The following is a 23,718-nucleotide window of genomic DNA, read 5'->3' on the forward strand; positions in this document are numbered from 1 at the left end:
CATTTGTCAGTGTAGTGAACCTTGTGTACATATTTTGAATGGTTTCCCGATCCTTTATAGCAAATTTCTCATACTGAGAGTACAATAGAGTTCCTCTGGATCTCTTCGCCTAAGTAGTTCCTTTGTGATCCACTTGAAGTGTATCCCAAATTTACTTAGTAGTGGCATAACCTTGGATTCTGTTGTACGCATTTGGACTAAGTTCACAAACAAACCATTTCTTGGCTATAGCATTCTTCTCCCACTTCTTCAAGTCTTTAGCAGTGCAATCCGTGCTTGTCTTTGGGACATCTACTCCATTAGCATTTTTCTTCAAGGTAGCCAGTGGACCATCCAGGTTCTATTTTTCCTCTTTTGTCTTGATATTTTAATAGTTTTATATTTAGCATAATTGTATCTTCTTGCCTACCCATTTTGTTCCCGAATCTTTAGTTAATATTTACCCTAGCATTGTCAAATTAATTGCATTAGTGAAAGCTTTGCCTACTTGTTTATATTGTTATCTACCTATTTACATCCTTATTTTGAATCTTTCTTTCAAATACCCCCTAGTAGTTCTGTTCTAGTTTTGCACATTTTCTTTGTGACCTCTAGTTGTAGACTATAGCCCCCTTTAGCTATTGTATTGTATTTATTCACCTATTTTCCTATCCTTTAGTTGTATATTATAGTTCCTTTGTTTTATTTCTTTACCCATTCTTCCGACCTTTAGTTGTAGATTATAGTCCCACTAGTTCATTTATTTTATTTCTTCACCTATTTTGTGACCTTTAATGGTAGATTATATTTCAATAATTCACTTTATTTTTGTCGCTTGTTTTCGGGATAGTGCTTGCACAGTGACTCCTAGATTATAGTGCCTTTGGTGAATAATGGAAGAGTAAGGTCTTGTCATAGAGGGTGTCAGCACGATGAGAAGGGTTGCAGGGGGTAAGAGGGCTAAGGTAGCTACTAGGCTGAGAGTGGGGTCTTGGAACATAGGAACTTTGATTGGAAAATCTATAGAGTTAGCAAAGATTCTCGAGAAAAGGAACATTAATATAGCTTATGTACAGGAGACTAAATGGTAAGGAGATAAGGCGTGGGATGTGGGTAGTTTCAAACTTTTGTATCCTAGGAGGGTAGGGAAAGGAACGGGGTAGCTATCTTAGTTAATAAGAACCTCTATGAACTAGTGGTGGAAGTTAGGAGAGTGAATGATAAGCTGATGACTATTAAGCTGGTTGTTGGAGGTTTTACCTTGAATATAATCAGTGGATACGCACCCCAAGCAGTCTTGGATGAGGAAGTCAAGAGGCATTTCTGGGAGGATTTGGATGAGATGGTGCGTTGTATCCCGCATACCGAGAAATTTTTCATAGGAGGAGATTTCAGTGACAACATGGGAGCGACATCTGGGGGGTATGATGATATACATGGTAGCTTTGGTTTTGGCGATAGAAACGGAGGAGGAATGACTAAGCTAGACTTTGCTAGAGCATTTGATTTGGTAGTAACAAACTCGAGTTTCTTGAAGAAGAGAAAGAAATTGGTCACTTTTCGGAGTTTGGTGGGCGAGACTCAGATTGTTTATTTACTCTGAAGGCAGTCAAATAGAGGATTTTGCACGGATTTCAAGTGTCACGACCCAAACCGATTGGCACCCGGTACCTTACTCAACTGAGTACCAACATCACGTATCTTTCTTATCATACTATCATAGGTAAATGAGACAGAAAGGCTACTGTGAGATAACTAGAATGAAACACGAGGGAATACTCAATATAGGATGATCCTACTTGATATACCGACTTATACATATGACGTACGGGCCAATAAGGCCAACATAATCATTAATATACTCAAAACATAGGCTGACAAGGCCATACAAGTATCCGTATACATGACATCGGTCTACAAGCCTCTAAGAATACATAAATTCCATAAAGGTTGGGATAGGGCCCCGCCATACCAGTCAATACATGTCCAACTCCTATTGACCAAATAAGCAACTCCGGAGCAAATGGAGTGCACCAACACCTTTCGTTGAGCCGATAGCCTGCTTGTAGGACTCTCAACCTGTTTATCGAGACGTACGGGCATGAAACGCAACATCCCCAAGCAAAAGGGACATCAGTACAAATAAAGTATCGAGTACGTAAGGAATGAACATCAGTAAATGAAAGTCATGAGAGAAACATGGAGTAAAAGACTCAAAATGTAAGTCTAAATAGCTCTGTAAATCATTTAATATTTAAAATATCATGCATATGCGTATAAATGTCATACCATTCATAAGTATATGCGTACATAACATTATCAGGCCTCTGAGGGCATCCATCATATCATCTCGGCCATTGTGGGCGAAATCATCAACGTATACCAACTGATCAGGTGGTGGTGCATATATAACGTCGTAACCTTTTCCCATATCCCATATATAAATAATATACGCATATATAATGCCATATGGTCATGTTGTCAATGTACATGTATAAATGAATGAAATGCATAAGAAATATGTTAACAAGATTTCTCAGAATGTTATAAGATTAATATGCTTTTGATTAATATCATGAAATAAACTTTATCAACTTACATATTTTCTGAGACCCATGAACAAAAGATATAATAATAAGTCACATGGGGAATCAAGAACATAGACACCCCTAGTACTTCTATGAATAGAGTCATTAATGAAAGTTGTGTGTTTTCTCGTTTCGTTTGTATCGTATGAATCATGCCAAAAAGAAAGAAGGGATAGCTTTAACAAACTTGAGCCGATTCTCTTGACAATCCCTCTAATACACGTCAATTGCGACAAATCACATAATGGCAGGCCAAAGTTGAAAAAGATCCGTATGATATTCTTGAGAAAGGTTGTAACCTGCTCCTTTAGAATTTGCAATTCATGCTGTTATAGCATCGTATGGGCTCATGTGAGTTCCTATTTTGAGAATTCAACCATTGTTGTTTTTGAAGTTCTAATCCATCTTCCTTTTGATGAATTAGGGAGGTTGATTTTAACCTTGTGAGAGGGCCTCACTTTAGGGATTACTTTTGCCCAAAAATACCCTAAAATGCCACCTAATTTCCTATACTAAGAGTCATTGCTTGGGTTTTGATCCAACCTCATGGGCTTCCACGTTGGGGGGTGGGGGGGGCTTGTTAAGCTTATCAAACATTTAAATTATTTGGTTAATATCCCACTAAAAATTAATAATTACCCAAGTATCCACATAATTAAGAATTATCTCAAATTACTTAAAATACTACTCACTTTTAACACACTTAATAAACTTTACTATCATGGTCACGTGGTACCTTGTGTGACACTAGTCCAAAAATACAAGGTATTATACCTTGAACCGTATTTTATCCGAATTTGTCAAACTTTGACGAAACTCATTTTCTTTGATTCGCTTTCCCTCTCACCTCCACGAATTTACTTATCACCTATTATAAATAGCATAAATGCTTATAACCTCAATAATAATCTCACTCCCGAGCCTACGTCGATTAACATACGACGAAACTTTAACGTACAAAAATGCGGGAGGTAACATCTCATTTCTGAGCTTATATCAATTTACTATATGGCATACTTTCACATATGAAAACATGGGGTGTAACATAATTCCCCCCTTTGGAACATTCCAAAGGCCAGGGAATTCTCCCCTTTAGGCCTCTTTCTCACACCATGACTTGTGGTCGAAATCCTTCCAATCTCGTAACTGTTGCTACCTTCTATCATGCAGCCTGTACGACACTGACCTTGTAATTTCACCTATGCGACTGTTTTCTCCTTTTTCCTCCAGCTTTTAGCCAATCTCTAGGCCTCACTTTGTAAACACATAGAAAGCTTGATAAAATATCCTTCTGGGCATCTATAGGTATACCGAAGTTCTTCGCTCGGTATTTTGTTGAACTTACGAATATTGCTATACCTTATTTCATAGACCCGGTTATCCATACATATGACTTTACTGCATCTAGGTAGGTCATACTATACCATAACTCTTACTTCGATTTATCATTACTGATGTCTGCTACAAAACTCTGCGTTACTCTCGTTGCTCATCCTATATGTATAAATCTAAGTCCTTTAATGCTTCTTCATTGATGTTCTTCTGAAGACTGATGGCCTAATCTAATCTTATACTTTGTAACTTTTATCCCTCCATTGTTGATTCACCTCCATGTTGAACTACAATCTACCACTGATAACTTGAAACTTCTTACATAATACATTCTCACTAGGGCTTATGTCTCATAGGGGATATGCGAAGTGACTTGCCTAATCTACCTTGGGGCGATACTACACCTCAATAACCATATTTCATAGCATCCCAACATGATTATCTTATGGGTGGGGGTATTCTAATTATGTGCTGTCCATGAAATCCTCTTTTTCCTTCAAATCATTACTCGATCGTAGGCGCAAACGTCATCCTTTATCTATCATAATTACACCCTCATTCTATTACCAGGGCAGCATTCCATCTCTTCTAAATGCTATTAGTCTTCGACTCATTTGAGTTCATTCAGGCTATACTGAACTTTCTAAACCCTAGAGAAACCATTAGCTCTCTTGTTTTCATGGTCTTAATTCCAAGGACTTATCCATAATCGTCACCTTCTCACTTGTCTTTCCTTATCCTTACTCATGTCGTCCTAAAACCTTATTGCTTTACCATACTTTAGCTTGCGACCTACACATATCCATTTATACTACTCGCAATGTTCCTTCAACTTTCTTGAACAATAGATTTCCTTATGTTATTATGGAACATCAAGCAAGACATCACATCGTCTCAAACTTTTCTTTACTCTTTTAACTAGACCTCTCGATACCTAGAAACCATAGGCTGGAAGATATGCCACTAATCACACTACTATCATTCTTGGGTACTATATCCTAACGCTTCTAGCCCTCTATCTGAAGTATAGATTATTCACAACCTTCTGCACCTGAGTATCTCATACGTTGTTCACCTTTACCTTACTTACCTTAAAATCTCTCATCGCATCTTCTATCTCTTTCATGATCTCCCTTCCACAAAGGTATAATTTACATCCACAACTTGGAGCACTATTATAATACTTGCACCCCTGGTGCATAAACAATCTGGTGGGAGCTTCATACAGACTTCTTATAAGGCTGTTACTCTTCTAACTGGCTTTATCATAGAGCCATTATAAAATATGGCTACTGTACTATCTCTCTTGTACCTCTGATATTAAGAATGATTTTGCTATGTTCTCAATCACGATTTATATAATTTTCTGGGTCCAATAATCAGACTCCTAATTTACATAGTTGATGTAACTCTTTAGTTTCATCTTCCTTCTGGTCAGCCTTTATGTAGGCTTAAATTATCATCCGATCTGCGGCTCCTGGTATTAGTTATTACTTTAGCCTTTCATGGATGCTATGGAATATCCATTATACAATCTTCTAATAATTCAATCCTTTGTCTATGACCTGTACTCAATTATTTCTTTTAACTTATATCGGAGTCTTCTACGGTTGTATGATTGTCAACTAACTTCAGATCATTGATGGAATAATTCCTTACGTTCCTTCTCAACTTTCTTTAAACGTAAGCTATTACATTTCCTGGCCTTTCTCACCTTTGTTGTGTATATACTTAGCTTATCTTAGTTCCCACACATGCCGAAATTTTGCGCAACTCATATGATCTCGAATATTACTTTTGATTTTACTTCCCATTCATTAGCCATGAAAGGTGCCATTTTCTTATGAAGTGAATACAATGATGTAGTGAAACTGTTTTTACATGACCATTTCTTCTTCAAGTTACTATGTTTAGGTTGAAACCTTCTTTCTTATTTCCTCAGCTAGTCTTTCATTGTAGTACATAGGGAGGACTCTCTGACTCTTGTAAAGCTGTGAGCTTATTACATCGCATACTCGATAGAATTTTTGATGTCCTTCTTCGCCTATAATTAACCCTAGTTACTTACCTCCACGCCCTTGTGCTTGTAGGGTTGTTTTTTAACTGATATTTTGATTGTCTTCCCAGTGACACTTTTTTTTATTTACGTAACTGTCATACGGTACCTTTAACTACCCCAACTCTTATCTGAATATTTCTCAAGGGTCACGATGTCATATTTGCAAGACTGAATTCCCCATGTTGGGGTTCACTATGTTTTTCTCGCACAATCTGTTGATTTCTCTGTATCCTCTTGTCTAGCCATAACCAGGCTCTTCCTGAATCAACTACTAACTACTTGTTGGCTCATTCTCATATCAATATTCTGCGGAATATTTCTTGGGTTATTTCTTTTATCTTAACTTACCTCTCGCACCGACTCATTATTTATCAATAACATCCCAGACCGGAACCCTTACTTCCTCTTCTTGACGTCGTACTTGCTTAATGTTCTGGAGTCGTATTATGTCTGTAGGATCTAAATAAATGAAATCTCATTCCTTTTGCCTCTACCACATTCTTCCTTTACTATTCTAAAGTTACTAGAACCACTTAATTCTGACTTAATGCCACATCACTCCATATTCCCCCCTTTAGGGGGGTACTATGATTTAGTGCTACGACGATCTACCTATAGATGTTTTACCTCTTCATCTTTGGCTTCTTGTCACATCATCGATGACCCTCACTCGCCTTGCGGTAATCCTTTTTTACCAAGGATAACAAAATATCTTACTCACGAGAGTGACACTTAGTGTAACTGGCACACATAGTCCCTTAAGCTTAACTTTGCTCACATTTATTGCTTTAGGGAAGCGTCTTCCTAAATAAGATTTAAATGTTTTTCTTCTGTCATCCATTCTATTATTGCCAGAGTGCAATCTAAAATTCTCATGATGCTGACTATTATCAAATCACTCAGTCCCTAATTCATGTTTAGTTTATCTTGTTCACCATCCCATACTGATGTCTATTATTATGGAGTCTAACTTTTCCTTCTGGTAATCACATTAGAGTCATGAACTTATTTCTCGAAATGAGGATATGACTTTATGTCCTATACTCTTTCGTTGTCTCAAGGCCTGTCAGTTCTCATCTTTTCCTTCCCTTGACTATAAACTTTGTAACACTGTCATATTTTTATCTACTGTTGTCATTCATGTATCACATCTTACTCATAATTCTTCATTAAAACTCTCCTTATTTTCCTGCTAACATTTCTGTCTATCACTTTATTCTGAAAACTTCAACAAGACATTTTTTTGCTTTTATCTCTCCTTGCTCCATCCACTAATTCTTTGGGTTGCCTAAAATTCTTTCTCTACTAGGGACGGGAGCCACACTAAGGTATATGTATCCCTTCCAGGCTTCTAGTGCCTATCTTTGTAAATATTTTTTGAACATTCTAGTATTCATATCTAGCTATACTATTCTAGAGTGCACCATCTAGGTGTCTCCCAAGGAGTTTATTAGCACATTTGCAATATCCTTCGGAAACGTCAACTAACACAAACAATCCATTCACCATTTTGGGTTATTCTAACCCCAGCCGAATCCTGATATTCCGTCCTTCTCCTAAACCATATCTGCTAGCTCCCATATGGCATAACTAAGATGGGTGTGGCCGACTATACATACCTCTATTACTGTTGAAGGTAACTCAAAAGCATTATATTTATCTGCCTGAATTGTAAATACTGATAATCTTCATCAACTGGGCGCCTCGTAGCCTTCTTCACCTTGCTTCTTTTACTTGTTGAAACTTGTATCTACCTTCTAATTTTCTTGTTTCTTTTTTTACCATAAGGGTGGATAGATACTCATGCCTTAAGGCTCCTTATCATGAAGCTTACACATCTTAGTCCACAGATGATCTACTGAAGACCTTACATTTACTCATCATAAGCATCATGCAAAATCGACTTCCTCTGACTCAACTCTTCCACAGTCAAATGCAATCTCTTACCAACTGTTTTTTGGTTATAAGTATCGTCTTATTATGATTAAAAAAGAATTTACGAATCTGAATTCTTACAAGTGAGCCGTACCACACGATCCAGAGTAAGAAGAAAGCGTGACAGTCCTAAATTCCCTGTAGCCTCCTACTTATAAGTGTGGTGCACGACACACCCATAAGCAAGACTTTACCAGACATGACTTGTAGACTCCCTAGGACAGAACTGCTCTGATACCACTTTGTCATGACCCAAAACGATGGGCCGCAATGGGCACCTGGTGCCTTACTCAACCGAGTACCAATATAACGTATCTTTCGTATCATACTATCATAGGTAAATGAGATGAAAAGGATGCTGCGAGATAACTAGAATGAAACATGAGGTAATACTCAATATATGATGACCCAACTTGATATACTAGCTTATACGTATGACGTACGGGTCTATAAGGCCGGCATAATCCTTAAAATATTCAAAACATAGGCCGACAAGGCCATACAAGTATTCGTATACATAAAATCTATCTACAAGCCTTTAAGAATACATAAATATCATAAAGGTCGGGACAGGGCCCTGCCATAACAGTCAATACATGTGCAAATCCTAATGACCAAAATAAGCAACTCCGGAACTAATAGAGCATACCAACACCTTCCATTGAGCTGATACCTTACCTGTAGCACTCTCAACCTATCGGGACCTGCGAGCGTGAAACGCAATGTCCCAAAGCAAAAGGGATGTCAGTACAAATAAAGTACCGAGTATGTAAGGAATGAACATCAGTAAATGAAAGTTGTGAGAGAAATATGGAGTAAAAGACTTAACATGTAAGTCTAAATAGCTCTATGAATCATTTAATATTTGAAATGTCATACATATGCATATAAACTTCATACCATGCATAGGTATATGCGTACATAACATCATCAAGCCTCTGAGGACATCCTAAGATATCATCTAGACCACTATGGGCAAAATCATCAACGTATACCAGCCGATCAAGTGCTGGTGCGTATATAACACCGTAACATTTTCCAATATCCCATATACAGATAATATACACATATATAGCTCCATCTTATCATGGATCAAGGTACATGTATAAATGAATGAAATGTAGAAGAAATATGTTAATAAGATTTCTCGGAATGTTATAAGATCAATATGCTTTTGATTAATTTCATGAAACAAACTTTATCAACTTAAGTATTTTCTGTGACCCATGAACAAAATATATAATAATAAGCCACATGGGGAATTAAGAACATAGACACCTCTATTACTTCTATGAATAGAGTCATTCTGAAAGTTGTGTGTTTGCTCGCTTTGTTTGTATCGTATGAATCATGCCAAAAAGAAATAAGGGATAGCCTTAACATACCCGAGCCGATTCACTTGACAGTCCCTCTAACACACGTCAATTGCGACAAATCATGTAACTGCGGACTGAAGTAGAGAAAAATCCGTATGATATTCTTGAGAAAGGATGTACTTTGCTCCCTTAGAATTTGCAGTTCACGTTGCTATAGCATTGTAAGGGTTCATGTGAATTCCTATTTTGAGAATTCATCCGTTGCTGTTTTTAAAGTTCTAATCCATCTCCCTTTTAATGAATTAGGGAGGTTGATTTTAACCTTGTGAGTGGGCCCCACTTTAAGGATTACTTTTTCCCTAAAATGCCACCTAATTTCCTAAACCAAGAGTCACTACTTGGGTTTTGATCCAACCTCATGGGCTGCTACATTTGGGGGAGGGGCCTTGGTAAGCTTATCAAACATTTAAATTATTTGGTTATTCTCCCACTAATAATTAATAATTGCCCAATAATCCACATAATTAAAAATAACCTCAAACTACTTAAAATACTACTCACTTTTAACACACTTAATATACTTTACTATTATGGTCATGTGGTACCTTGTATGGCACTAGTTCATAAATCCGATGTATTATAGCTTCAACAGTATTTTATCCCAATTTGTCAAACTCTGACGAAACTCATTTTCTTTGATTCGCTTACCCTCTCACCTTCACGAATTTACTTATCACCTATTATAAATAGCATAAATTCTTATAACCTCAGATCTCACTCCCGAGCCTACGTCGATTAACTTATGATAAAACTTTAATGTACGAAAATGTGGGATGTAACATCTCTATTCTGAGCATATATCAATTTACATATGGAGTACTTTCATGTATTAAAATATGGGGTGTAATAGAAAGGTCATCCTGAGTGAGAACCTCTCAACCCTTCAAAGGCTCCTGGTCATGGACCTTGAGATCACAAGGGAGGGGAGGAAAAGGGCGATGTATAGCCAACATATGATCAAGTGGGGAGCCTTGACGAAAACTAAATCTCATGAGTTGGGGGTCAAGCTGGTGACTATGGGGGCTGGGAGGAGTAGTGGGGATGCAAGTGCTATGTGGATTACGACTGCGCAGTGCATTATGGAATCCACAAGAGAGGTATTAGGGGTCTCAAAAGGTTACTCTAGTGGTCACAAGAGAGACTGGTGGTGGAATGGATAGGTTCAAGGAAAAATGGAAAGCAAGAAAGCAGTGTATCTGGAGCTAGTGTAAGGTATAAACGAGGAGGAGAATAGGGAGAATAGGGAGAATTATAGGTTGGCTAAGAAAGAGGAAAAGCTATTAGTTATGGTGGCCAAGACTGCAGCTTTTAGTCATTTGTATGAGGAACTCGAGCGCTGAGGTGGTCATAAGAGGTTGTTCAGGTTAACCAAGGGATGAGAAAAGAAGGCGCATGACTTGGGCCAAGTAAAGTGCATCAAGGACAAAAAAGGTAGAGTTTTGTTGGATAAGGGGATAATCCGTCAGAGATGGCAGACCTACTTCCATAGAATCTTGAATGAAGAGGGGGACAAGAGCATTGTACTATGTAGTTTTGAACTCTCCGGGAGTAATTGTGACTTTGGGTATTGTAGGCGGATTATAGATGATGAAGTTTAGGGGGCTATGCGTCAGATGAACAGGGGCAAAAAGATTGTGCCGGATGAAATCCCGATTGTGTTTTGGAAGAGTGCAGGTAAGGCAGGCTTGGAGTGGATCACTAGGTTATTTAATGTCATTTTTAGAAAGAAGAAGATACCCGAAGAGTGGAAGTGGAGCACGATGATTTCTGTATACAAGAACAAGGGTGATATCCAAAATTGTAATAACTATAGGGGTATCAAGTTGCTTAGCCATACTAAGAAAGTTTGGGAGAGAGTGGTAGAGCTAAGGGTGAGGAGGAGTGTGTCTATTTTTGAGAACCTGTTATGATTTATGCCAGGGAACTAGACTATAGAAGCCATCCACCTCGTTAGGAGATTGATGGATCAATATAGGGAGAGAAAGAAGGACATGCATATGTTGTTCATCAACTTTGAAAAGGCGTACGATAAAGTTTCAAGGGAGGTTTTGTAGATATGTTTGGAGGCTAGAGGTGTACCTGTTGCTTACATTAGGTTGATTAAAGACATGTATGATGGAATCAAGACTCGAGGAGGACGATGGGTGGGGACTCGGACCATTTTCTAGTTATGATGGGGTCAACACTTAGCCCTTTTTTTGTTTGCTCTAGCGATGGATGTACTGATGTGCCACATCCAAGGGGAGGTGTCGTGGTGCATGCTATTTGCAGATGATATTGTATTTATTGACGAGGCATGAGACGGACCAAGAATACTGGAATCTATGTTTAGCAGGACCAAGACAGAATACTCGAAGTGTAAGTTCAGTGGCGAGACTCATGGAGGGGAAGGGGAGGTGAGGCTGGACTCATAGGTCATCCCTAGGAGAAGAAGTTTTAAGTACTTTGGGTCTATTATTTAGGGGGATGGGAATATTGATGAAGATGTCACACATCGTATTGGGGCAGGATGGATTAAATGGAGACTCGCTTCTGGTGTTTTGTGTGACAAGAAGGTACCACTGAAACTTAATGGTAAGTTCTACAGAGTGGTGGTTAGACAAATGATGGTGTATGGGGAAGAGTGTTAGCCAGTCGTGATCACTCAGGTCCAGAAGATAAAGGTAGCAGAGATGAGGATGTTGAGATGGATATGTGGGCACACCAGGTTAGATAGGATCAGAAATGAGGTTATTCGCGACAAGGTAGGTATGGCCCCTATTGAGGACAAGATACGAGAAGCGCGTCTTAGGTGGTTTAGTCATATGAGTAGGAGAATCACAGACGCCCTGGTGAGGAGGTGTGAGAGGTTGACGTTAGAGGGCCTACAGAGAGGTAAAGGTAGGCCAAAGAAGAGGTGGGGAGAGATGATTAGGCAAGACATGGCGCAGCTTCAGCTAACCGAGGACATGACCATTCATAGGAAGGTATAGAGGCCGAGGATTAGGGTAGTAGAGTATATAGTCTAGAGTGTTCATAAAAGTAGTATTGGCACGCGGTCTCGTTTTCTGTTGGTAGTAGAGTTTTATGACTAATTGTTGTTTTCTTTCATTGTTGATCACCTTACTATCCTGTTGTTTTTATTCTTCTTTTATATGGATTTTTGGTACTGTCCCTTCTTGTTTATATTTTCATTAATTTGGTGCATATGTTTTTCTGAGCGGATGGTCTATTGAAAATAGCCTCTATATCCTTACAAGGTAGGGGAAAGGTCTGCACACACACTAACATCCCCAGACCCCATGGTGTGGGATAATACTGGTTATGTTGTTGTTGTTGTTATAGCCAGTGGACCATCAAAGACAATGTCCTATAGCTTATAGTCCTCTCCTATAATGTGATCTCTCATCCTATTTTTCCACCAAGAGTAGTACTGGCCATTAAAGAGTGGTGGCCTAGCAGTGGATTGCCCTTCCCAGTTTTCAGGTGGTGCACTCATCTTGATCTTCTCCTAAGGTGTAAGCCTCTTTAAAGATAACCTGCTCTGATACCAATTGATGTTTTATAGTTCAATACAACACAAAAGGGGGTGATTTGTGTGGTGTCCAATTTTCACGCGCACATATTATAGAGGAATCTGGCTTCTATGTGTTCCTTATACTACTATTGCGGAATAATAAATGCGAAAAGTAAAAAAATACAAGTATTTTTACGTGGAAAACACCCGGCTCAAAAGCTGAAAAAACTTTGACCTAATACCCAGTAGGATTTTTCCCAACATTTTACGAAATCACTGAATCAAAAATAACATTTACAAAACTCTTTATAAACCTAAAGACTACCTCTAACCCTTAGTGGCAACTAGCCTCTGGATGTTGCAAAAACTTCAAGTTAACTCTAACTTAAATACAACGCTAAGAGTACCTAGTACAATTCCTTCTAGATAAAGCTGAAAAGTATAACTTGAAAGCCCTACTACAATGAAACTAGAATAAAAGACAGACGCTTGGAACTGGTTCTTCTATCTAGTTCGTGTAGCTTCAGGTTTGCATAGTTGAATCACATACGAATTGCTTGCAAAATGCCTTGCTATTTTGCTCTCAACTCACGTTTAACTTCAACGTTTGTGCCTTTCATGTAGAATAGAACAAATTGATATTTATTGAGTTAGTAGAGTAAGATTAACTAAAGTTTCAATGCTATACGCTTCCTTGGTGGAAGAGTTCTAATTATTTTCAACTTCTAACTCCTCTCTTATCTTGGATAAAGTTCTCTTCGAGTAAGGAGCCCTTCTCCTTATCATTTATGCAACCTTTTCGTTCAGGAGATATCAGGCATAGCTACTTAAGCTTTTCTCCTTCACGTGCATCCCTTGTGCTCAAATCTGCTCGTGTTTATGTACATTGTGCATGGATCTGGTTCATTCTTGAGTTCCTTTGTCAATCATCAAAACAAATTTCACATAGGCCAACACAAATGTCCCCAAAATTAGCGATAATTTAAAACAATAGCTTCCGTCATCGTACAGATTTATTATTGTTCAATAATTCTTTACCAAATTGATAGAGTTTATGTTATATTTACTCTACCTATATGTTAAGTCGTTCAATTAAAGTCAACCAGATAGGCATATTTGTTTTGTATTGTTTTAACAAAGTGTTCTTTGAATTTACAATATCAATTTCGATCAAACTACCTCAAATCTACACCAAATAATCTTAAATTTAAAACAATGCTTCCATATACCAACACAAGCAATTTTCAATCACCGATTTAGCCTAATAACACTAAATCAAAAAATCACTTTGTCTTCTTGAATACTTTCTAAGGTCCACCAATGAAGTTTTTGATATAAAACAATAAAAGAAGAAGAAGAGTATTGCAGAAAAAAGTAGAGAGAGAGAATTCTTATTGATTTAGGATGATTTACAATGGAAGATAACCTCTCTATTTATAGAAAAAATGTGACTTAGCCACCAAGTAACAAACCCTAAAATCTCTCTAAAATATAGACATTCACCTTAAATATAATTCTATTTATAATTGTAACAACTCAAACGGTAGTTTTGAGCATTTGCACTTCGCTCGGTAGTTTGGGGACATGAGCAACACCGTATGATGTATTAGGACTTGTATGAAAAACTTGAGTTCATTCCAAATTGATTTGACATGTTTCGGTGTGAGTTTTTAGAAGTAGGAAGTTCGAAAGTTCATTAAGTTTGATTTGAGGTGTGTTTCATCGCTTCGATGTTGTTATGCATGATTTGAGGCCTCTAGTAAGTCTGTGTTATGTTATAGGACTTGTTGGCATGTTCGTACATGGTCCTGAGGGGCTCGGGTGAGTTTTGAATAGAATTGGGTTGTGTTGCGCTCGTTTTTCTTATGTTTCGACATTGTTTCTTCAAGCATAAATGGTACCACATTAAACAAATGAGATCCAATTTCTATTTTGGTCAAAGCATTAGATCTGTATCGTAATTACGGATCCGTAGCAAAAAGAATCATTGAATTTGGACATCGTATGAGGATTTTATGGTCATTTTACTAAGAATTGGGTTGCCAGATAATTCAGATTAATTACGAATTTGTCGCTGACTTCATATTTAAAAATCTACACTATTTCAAAATATTAAAACCAACATATCTCCTTCATTATAAGGTCAAATGGAGTGATTCAAAAGCCTATATTGACTAAAATTTCACAAGGAATCCCTCAGCAAGTTTTGGGATTGTTTGGCATGAAAAACAAGGCAGAACAACTAGGCAAAAATACTTAATATCGAAGGTTTCTTCATTTGGTAATATTTTGAGTTGGGGAACACAGATTAGGACAATTTATGAAGGAGATTTTCACCATATGGATTGGGGTAAGTGTTCTATACTCGATTTTAGTTATATTTCATGAAACCATCTTCGTTTTTTGTATTTGATTGATGATTTCAAAGTGAAATTTGGGGGTCTTGTCTAAAATTTCATAAAGTGAATTTTTGAGTTTTAAATATCTATTCGGAGTTGGATTTGAGTGAAATAAGTATGGTTGGAATGGTAATTTAATGTGTTGTCAGATTTTGTATGTTTTTCGGGTTTTGAGGCGCGGACCCGAGTTGGGCTTTTCCAATTTTTGGATTTTGATTAAACATTCAACTTTTTTTGATAGGGATTGGTTCATTTAGCATTGTTTGATGTATTTGAGTTTTTTTGGTTAGTTTTGAGCCGTTCGGAGGTCAAAATGCGCGGGATGGCATTTTTTGAGCATTGCTTGGCTTGCTCGGTATTGGAATTGGCTTGTTTAAGGTAAGTAACTCTTCTAAACTTAGTGCTGAGGGTATGAAACCCTGAAATTATTGCTATGTGATTGGTGTTGAGGTGAAGCACATGCTACATGACGGGCGTGTTGGCGTGCACCTTGTGAATTATGACTCTGTTGTCTTCATGACACTGTATAGTGGTCCTACTTTGTTGATATCTGTGGTTTCACCATGTTATAAAGTAATTGAGCGGCACATCATGCTAGATATTATGTTTAGGCTTTATAATGATATTGTCGGGACCCATAGTGATCGTTTCTTGTTGTCATCTCATTGATTTCATTGATATTTTGTACTCAGTAATATTCATGCATTCATATCATCTCAGTCTCAGTTGCTACTTATTGATACATCATATTATTGTTTCGGGTCATTTTTCATGACATTGTGAGCCCGTGGGTGAGACTAGAGAGATTGATGACTGAGTAAGGCCGAGAGTCTAATTATGAGTGACAATTATGGTGTCGGGTTGCACGCTGCAATGATTGTTTTGATTTATGATAGCGCTTGAGATGAAAGAGCCCTTCAGGAGTTTGTACACACCCCAGTGAGCGCGGACGATATTATTAAGGGATGGATTTCCCTGGACATGTATTTGTCCAAATTACTTGATATATGGAGATGGATTTCTCCACAGGGTTGGATTTCCCTTTTTCCTTGGTACGAGGTGACTTGTAGTCAGTGTTGTATATGTTCCGGGATGGATTTTCCTAGGCCATATGGGCCATATACAATACCAAGTGGTTGAGCATGATGAGTGGAAAGTGTGAGACAGTGATATTGAGTACTCTAAGAGTGTGAGTACATGATTCATCTCTGAGATACATGGCATTGGCATGCACACATGACATACATGCATAGAGATGCATTTTCCTCATATTGTACGGTATCACATCATTCATGACTTTTTACACACATTGATATGTGGGAATAGAGAGGTATTTCACACTTGCTGTCTGGAAAGAAAACGAAACATATAATTTATTGTGGAAAGGATTTTTAGAAAAATTTACCATTTTCAAACCATCTCATATTTTACGACGATTTCAGTAATGAATTTGAGTTTTCACTGATATTCCTGAAAGGTGGAGCTATTTTCGCAAAACTGTGAAAAGCTGAGCATTTTCTCTCTCTGAGTTATTTTCTTATTTATATGCTCTACGTTGTTATGAACTGCTATTGGTTATTGGTGTTGGACCCGACCTATGTTCCAGCTCGTCACTGCTTTCAACCTAAGATTAGGTTTGTTACTTACTCAGTGCATGGGGTCGGCTAAATTGATACTAAACTTCTGCACCTTGCGTGCAGATGTTGATTGTTGATGATGTTGTATTCGATGGGAGCTGGATTTGAAGATGTACCTGCGTTCCTTGTCACGACCAAGTTCTCCCTCCCTGAACCGTCATGACGGACCCTAGTCTCTACGACTAGGTAAGACTAACATTTTGCGAAAATGAGACGAAAACATGAAAAACTAACAATTTAACAGGTAAATTTAATTAAGAAATTTAGGTGCCGCTCGTCATATACAATAATCACTCTCGACTGAAAATAAACGCTCCCAAAACCCGGAATATCACGAGACACAAGCTACAAAAGTAAATAGTGCTTCTAAACTCCAGAAACTATCAACAAAGAAAAATACAATAAAGTCTTTAACTTAAGGTAGAGTAGATAGGGACTCCTAGGCCTGCTGACACGGCAGATATACCTCGAAGTGTCTACAGTCGTCTCGCCTCACCAGAAATGTAGCTAGAAAGAGGTACTTGTATCTACACATGAAAAAACATGGACAGGAAAGGGCATGAGTACACCATAGCGGTACCCAGTAAGTGCCAAGCCTAACCTCGATCGAGTAGTGACGAGATCAGATCAAGGCCCTACTGCTATATATATATATATAATTATACGGTATGAAATATCGCAGTAAAGATAAATGCTAACATTTAACGAGGATGAAATCACAGAAAATAATAACTCAGTACACAGAGATAGCAATAGGGGATCTCATGGGATACTGTCCCATAGTCCCAAGCGTAAATGTGCAGGGTATCTCCCGGGATACCATCCCGTAGTCCCAAATGTAAATGTGTAGGGGGATCTCCGGAAAAACCGTTCCGTAGTCCCAAAGTAAATATCCAGTACAGGGGGATCTTCCGGGATACTGTCCCGTAGTCCCAAACATAAACGTGTAGGGAGATCTCCCGGAATACCGTTCTGTAGTCCCAAAGTAAATATGCCACTCAATCATAAACAACAATTTCAATAAGGAATTCTACAATTTAGACTAAGTTCATACCAAAGAAGATAGATAATTTTCACTAAACATGCTGCACAGAGTTCAGATAGGCAGTTAAGGCAGTTAAGACAGTTAAGGCACATAGGCATGCTTTCCTAAGCTAAACAGGATAGTTACATATACTAGTATTGCTCAATTAAAGGAAAACAGATATTTGCTTAATGAAAATGGGGTTTTTAAAACAAATATCTCGTGTACGCACTCGCCACAGCTCATACACAAGGCTCATATATCAAACAGTACCAAATCCTAAGAGGAGTTCTCCCACACAAGGTTAGGCCAGCTACTTACCTCGAACCAAGATCAAATCAATCTGGTATCACGCTCTTGCCAGAAGTATCCAACTTCGAGTGGCCGAAATCTAATCAAATCAATTACATAATGTAAATATAGCTAAAAACAACTAATTTAGCTAATGAAATCAAAGCTAAGGTGAGAAAATAGAAAAATGCCCAAAAATCCTCCCCGAGCCCACCTCTCGGAATCGGGTAAAAGTCACAAATTATGAATACCCATTCACTCACGAATTCACTTGTACAAAAAATATCCAAATCTGATGTTAAAATCTCACTCAAAACTCAGAAATTCGATTGGGAACATTTCCCCCATTTTCCCAACTTTCTCACTCAAAATCTTTGATTAAATGAAAAAAATAACTATGGATTAATGAAATATGATCAAAATAGGATTAGGAATCTTTATCCAATGATTTTCTCTTAAAAACTCTCGAAAAATCGTCTTCCTCCGAGCACGAAATCGAATTTCATGGAATGAACACCAAACCCTCGAATTCTCCCTTTTTCTGTCAGACAAACCGCATTTGCGGGTCCATACTTTGCCCCTGTGGCGCTGCACGTGCGGTAAATCCATCGTAGGTGCAAAAATCACTTAAGCGGGCTGGGACCGCATCTGCGAGCACTAGGCCGCACCTATCATCCGCTCATGCGATCCCTTAACCACTTCTGCGCTTTGCTTATGTGGGCTCCTCACCGCATATGCGGCCGAAGGTTTGCAGGTGCGAAAACACCAGATGCAGCACACTTCGGCCATTTGCATAAGTCTCAAACCAATCCGTTAAGCACCGAAAACTCATCCGAGGCCCCCGGGACCTCAAACAAACATACCAACAAATCCTAAAAAATCATACAAACTTAGTCGAGCACTAAAATCATATCCAACAACGTTAAAAACACAAATCAACCACCGATTCAACCTTAAAGAACTTGATACTTCCAAATTCGACAACTGATGCCGAAACCAACCAAATTACGTCCGATTGACCCCAAACACTATGGACCTACTCCAACTTCTGAAATCAGATTACAACCCCGATAACAAAAATTCAACTACCTGACCGAAACTCCAAAAATTCAACTTTAACCATTTCAAGCCTAAATGAGCTACGGACCTCCAAAACACAATCCGAACACACCCCTAAGCCCAAAATTAGCCAATGGAGCTAACAGAATCAACGAAACTCCATTTCGGAGCTGTCTTCACACTATTCCAACTACAGTATAAATTTTAAGACTTAAGCTCTCATTTAGGGACTATATGTCCCAAAACACTTCGAAACGCAAAACGAAATGTCTTGGCAAATCACAATAGCAGAAATAGACAATAGGGAAGCAGTTAATAAGGGATTGGAGCATTAATTCTTAACACGACCGGAGGGGTCATTACATCCTCCCCCTCTTAAAACATTCGTTCGTGCTTGAACGAGCATAGAGACATGCATGAAGTGGTGAAAAGATGAGGATAACGGTTGCGCATATCCTGCTCGGTCTCCCAAGTTGCCTCCTCGACCGGCTGACCCCGCCACTAAACCTTTACTGATACAATGCTCTTTGACCTCAGCTTTCGAACCTGCCTGTCCGATATAGCCACTAGCTCCTCAACATAAGATATATCCTTGTCCAACTAGACTGAGCTGAAATCCAATACGTGAGACGGATCACCGTGATACCTCCAGAGCATCGAAAAGTGGAAATACCGGATGAACTCTTGCTAGGCTGGGAGGTAAGGCAAGCTCATAAAAACCTACCCAACACGCTGCAACACCTCAAAGGGACCAATAAACCTTGGGCTCAACTTGCACCTCTTTCCGAATCTCGTAACGCCTTTCATAGGCGAAACCTGAAGCAAGACCCACTCTCCAACCACAAATGAAACATCACGAACCTTCCGGTCTGCATAACTCTTTTCTCTGGACTGGGCTGTGCGAAGTTTACCCTAAATCACCTTAACCTTCTCCAAAGCATCCTGAACTAAGTGTGTGTCCAATAACCTAGCCTCACTCGGCTCGAACCAACCCACTACGGACCGACACCGCCTACTATACAGAGCCTTATACGGTGTTATCTGAATGTTGGACTAATAACAGTTGTTGTATGCAAACTCTGCAAGTGGCAAGAACTAATCACAAGAACCTCCAAACTCATCACACATGCACGGAGCATATCCTCAAGAATATGAATAGTGCGCTCGGACTGTCCATCCGTCTATGGGTGAAATATTGTGCTCAACTCCACCCGAGTACCCAACTGATGTTGTACGACTCTCCAAAACCGTGATATAAACTGTGTACCTGGTCATAGATGATAGATATCGGCATGCCATGAAGTCTGACAATCTCACGGATATAAACTCGAGCCAGCTGCTCGGAATAATAGGTAGTCATCATAGGAAGGAAATGAGCCGGCTTGGTCAGCCTATCTACAATCACCCAAACGGCATCAAACTTCTGTTGAGTCCGTAGGAGTCCAACTCCGGAATCTCTAAATTCTGAAGCAATCCACCCGGTCATTGATGCTCGTACTTCACTTGCTAGCGATTTAGGCACCAAGCAACATATTCCACTATGTCCTTCTTCATTCTACGCCACCAATAATGCTGTCTCAAGTCCTGATACATCTTTGTGGCACCCGGATGAATAGAGTATCGTGAGCTATGAGCCTTCTGAAGAATAAACTCATGCAAAACATCTACATTAGGCACACAAAGCCTGCCTTGCATTCTCAAAGCACCATTATCCCCAATGTAACCTCCTTATCATGACCGTGCTGAACCGTGACCTTAAGGACAATCAGATAGGGGTCATCATACTGATGCTCCCTGATATGGTCATAAAGAGAAAACCGAGAGACCACACAAGCCAATACTCGACTAGGCTCAAAAAATATCCAATCTCACAAACTGGCTAGCTAAGGCCTAAACATCCAACTTCATGGGCCTCTCTGCTGCAGGTAGATAAGCCAAACTCTCTGCCCAGCGACTCAAAGCATTGGCCACCACATTGGCCTTCCCCGGGTGGTACAAAATAGAGATATCATAATCCTTAAGCAGATGTAACCACGTCCTCTAGCGCAACTTAAGATCCTTCTGCTTGAACAGATGTTGCAAACTTTGGCGATCGGTATAAATCTCACAAGGGACACCGTACAAATAGTGCCTTCAAATCTTCAAGGCATGAATAATAGTAGCTAACTCAAGGTCATGGGATAGGATAGTTCTTTTCATGCACCTTTAGTTGTCTGGACGCGTAGGCAATTACCCTACGATCCTACATTAACACCGCGCTGAGGCCAACTCACGACACATCACAATAGACTATATAAGACCCTGAACCTATAGATAATATCAATATTGGGGCTGTAGTCAAAGCTATCTTGAGCTTCTGAAAGCTCTCCTCACACTCTTCTGACCACCTGAACAGGACACCGTTCTGGGTCAACCTGGTCATAGGTGCTGCAATAGATGAGATTTTGTCAACAAAATGACGGTAATAACCCGCTAAACCAAGAAAACTCCGGATCTCTATAGCTGAGGATGGTCTGGGCCAACTCTACACTGCCTCCACTTTCTTTGGATCCACCGTGATCCCTTCACTCTATACTACGTGATCCAAAAATACCACAGAATCCAACCAGAACTCACATTTTGAGAACTTTGCATAATTTCTTTTCTCTCAAAGTCTGAAGCACTGTCCTCAGGTGCTGCTCATGATCTTGCCAAGTCCAGGAGTACACCAAAATGTCATCAATAAAGACAATGCCGAACGAGTCAAGATATGGCCGGAATACACTATGCATCAAATGCATAAATGTTGTTGGGGCATTGGTCAGCCCAAATGGCATAACAAGGAACCCGTAATGACCATACCAAGTCCTGAAAGTAGTCTTCGAGATATCTGACTCCCGAATCTTCAATTGATGATAACATGAATGCAAATTAATCTTGGAAAACACTCGAGCACCCTGTAACTGATCAAATAGGTCATCAATATGAGGCAAAAGATACCGGTTCTTTACTATAACTTTGTTCAACTAGCAATAATCAATGCACATAAACATAGAACCATCATGTTTCTTCGCAAACAAGATAGGAGCACCCCAAGGTGACACACTAGGCTGAATAAAGCCCTTATCAAGCAATTATTGTAACTGTTCCTTCAACTCCTTCAACATAGGAGAGGCCATAGGGTAAGGAGGAATAGATATGGCATGAGTGCCCAGTAACAAACCAATGCCAAAATCAATATCTCTGTCAGGTTCCATGCCTAGAAGATCAGCTGGAAACACATCAAGGAAATTCATCACTACTGAGACTGAATCAATGGTAGATCAGGGCCACATTTGAAGCAGAGAGAACACCAATCAATTTCACTCCAAAGCTAACCACCAAACAAGTCAGACCTGCAGTGGTTTTCCAAATAGAAGAATACATTGGCACCATGGCTACTAGGTGCAAGTATACTGTGGTAGGGAAATTTTCTAATACTATGCCTAGGATGGATGTCATCGGAAGAAGTTTTGTAAACCAAACAGAGCTCAAGGGAGGAGTCAAAATTGCTCATTTCAATTCAAAGATTGTCTACATCGATATAGACAATGAATATGATCATGCAGCTGTGTAGAACAAGAAATTCATCTACATTCAAGGACAAATGATGAAGATTGAAGCTTGGACACCTCTTTTCAGTCGCAATGAAGATTCCCCAATTGTGCCAATATGGATTGTTATTCTTGAGCTGCCTTGGCACCTTTACTATATGGAGATCCTCACTCCATTACTGTCTTAGCAAAAACATATTCCTCAACACCAACAGAAGGTCAGGCACCAAAAAGATCAAGTACAAGATAAGGAGGAACTCCATATTTTAGGGGCAGATCCTTCACAAGAGGAATGGCAAACTCATAAAAATAGAAGATCCAAAGAAAATACATAGAACAACACCAAAAGGCTACATGCAGTGTATATTGCAAAACAATCTACTGTTCAGCAATAACAGATCCCGCCAAAAGAAATAACTCAACCTGAGGGGGGATTCCTCATGTTTTTCATGAGCGTGCTAATGTACATATGATTGAACCTAGGCTGGACTTAACCTCTGCTACCATTGATGATGTTGCTGGTCAAGTTCCTCTGCTTACTATCAATTCTGAGGAGGAAACTCTAGCATAACTCAAAACAAAGCCAATGGGTAAACAACATGCTATGGAAACTAAACCAGTTAAAACCAAAAAGAGGAGTAACCCCATCCAAAAGAAAAGAAGGAATGTAAAGAAAAAGGAAATGGCTTTAAGAATTCAGCAGGATTCGGAGGCCTTGCAGGAAAACCTTACCAATGGTGATCATCAATTGGAAGTTGATTCCACTGAATTGAAACCTTTGCTAGTTGACAAAGGAGAGGGTATCAATCACACTTCATCTGTTGAGAAGAGACTGACTGTGTTTGAAGACAATTTGGCTCCTCTACCTCAGGATGATGAGTATAGACCTATCCTTTCAGAAGATGAACTACAAAAAGGAAGTGAAAGAGATGATGAGTATAATGATGATGATTAGAACTATGATCTCCTCA

The 23,718-nt window shown here is 39.0% G+C and overlaps 1 protein-coding gene across 1 annotated transcript; it reads left to right on the plus strand.

The window, feature by feature from the left end:
- Nucleotides 1–1,207: 1,207 nt before the first annotated feature.
- Nucleotides 1,208–22,770, plus strand: LOC142180768 (uncharacterized). Its single transcript, XM_075252837.1, has 2 exons — nucleotides 1,208–1,489; nucleotides 22,477–22,770. Exons 1-2 carry the CDS (start codon nucleotides 1,208–1,210, stop codon nucleotides 22,768–22,770), a joined length of 576 nt encoding a protein of 191 aa, XP_075108938.1.
- The last annotated feature ends 948 nt before the right edge of the window (nucleotides 22,771–23,718 follow it).

Source organism: Nicotiana tabacum, chromosome 5 (genome assembly GCF_000715075.1).
Source record: "Nicotiana tabacum cultivar K326 chromosome 5, ASM71507v2, whole genome shotgun sequence".
Classification (NCBI taxonomy): domain Eukaryota; kingdom Viridiplantae; phylum Streptophyta; class Magnoliopsida; order Solanales; family Solanaceae; genus Nicotiana; species Nicotiana tabacum.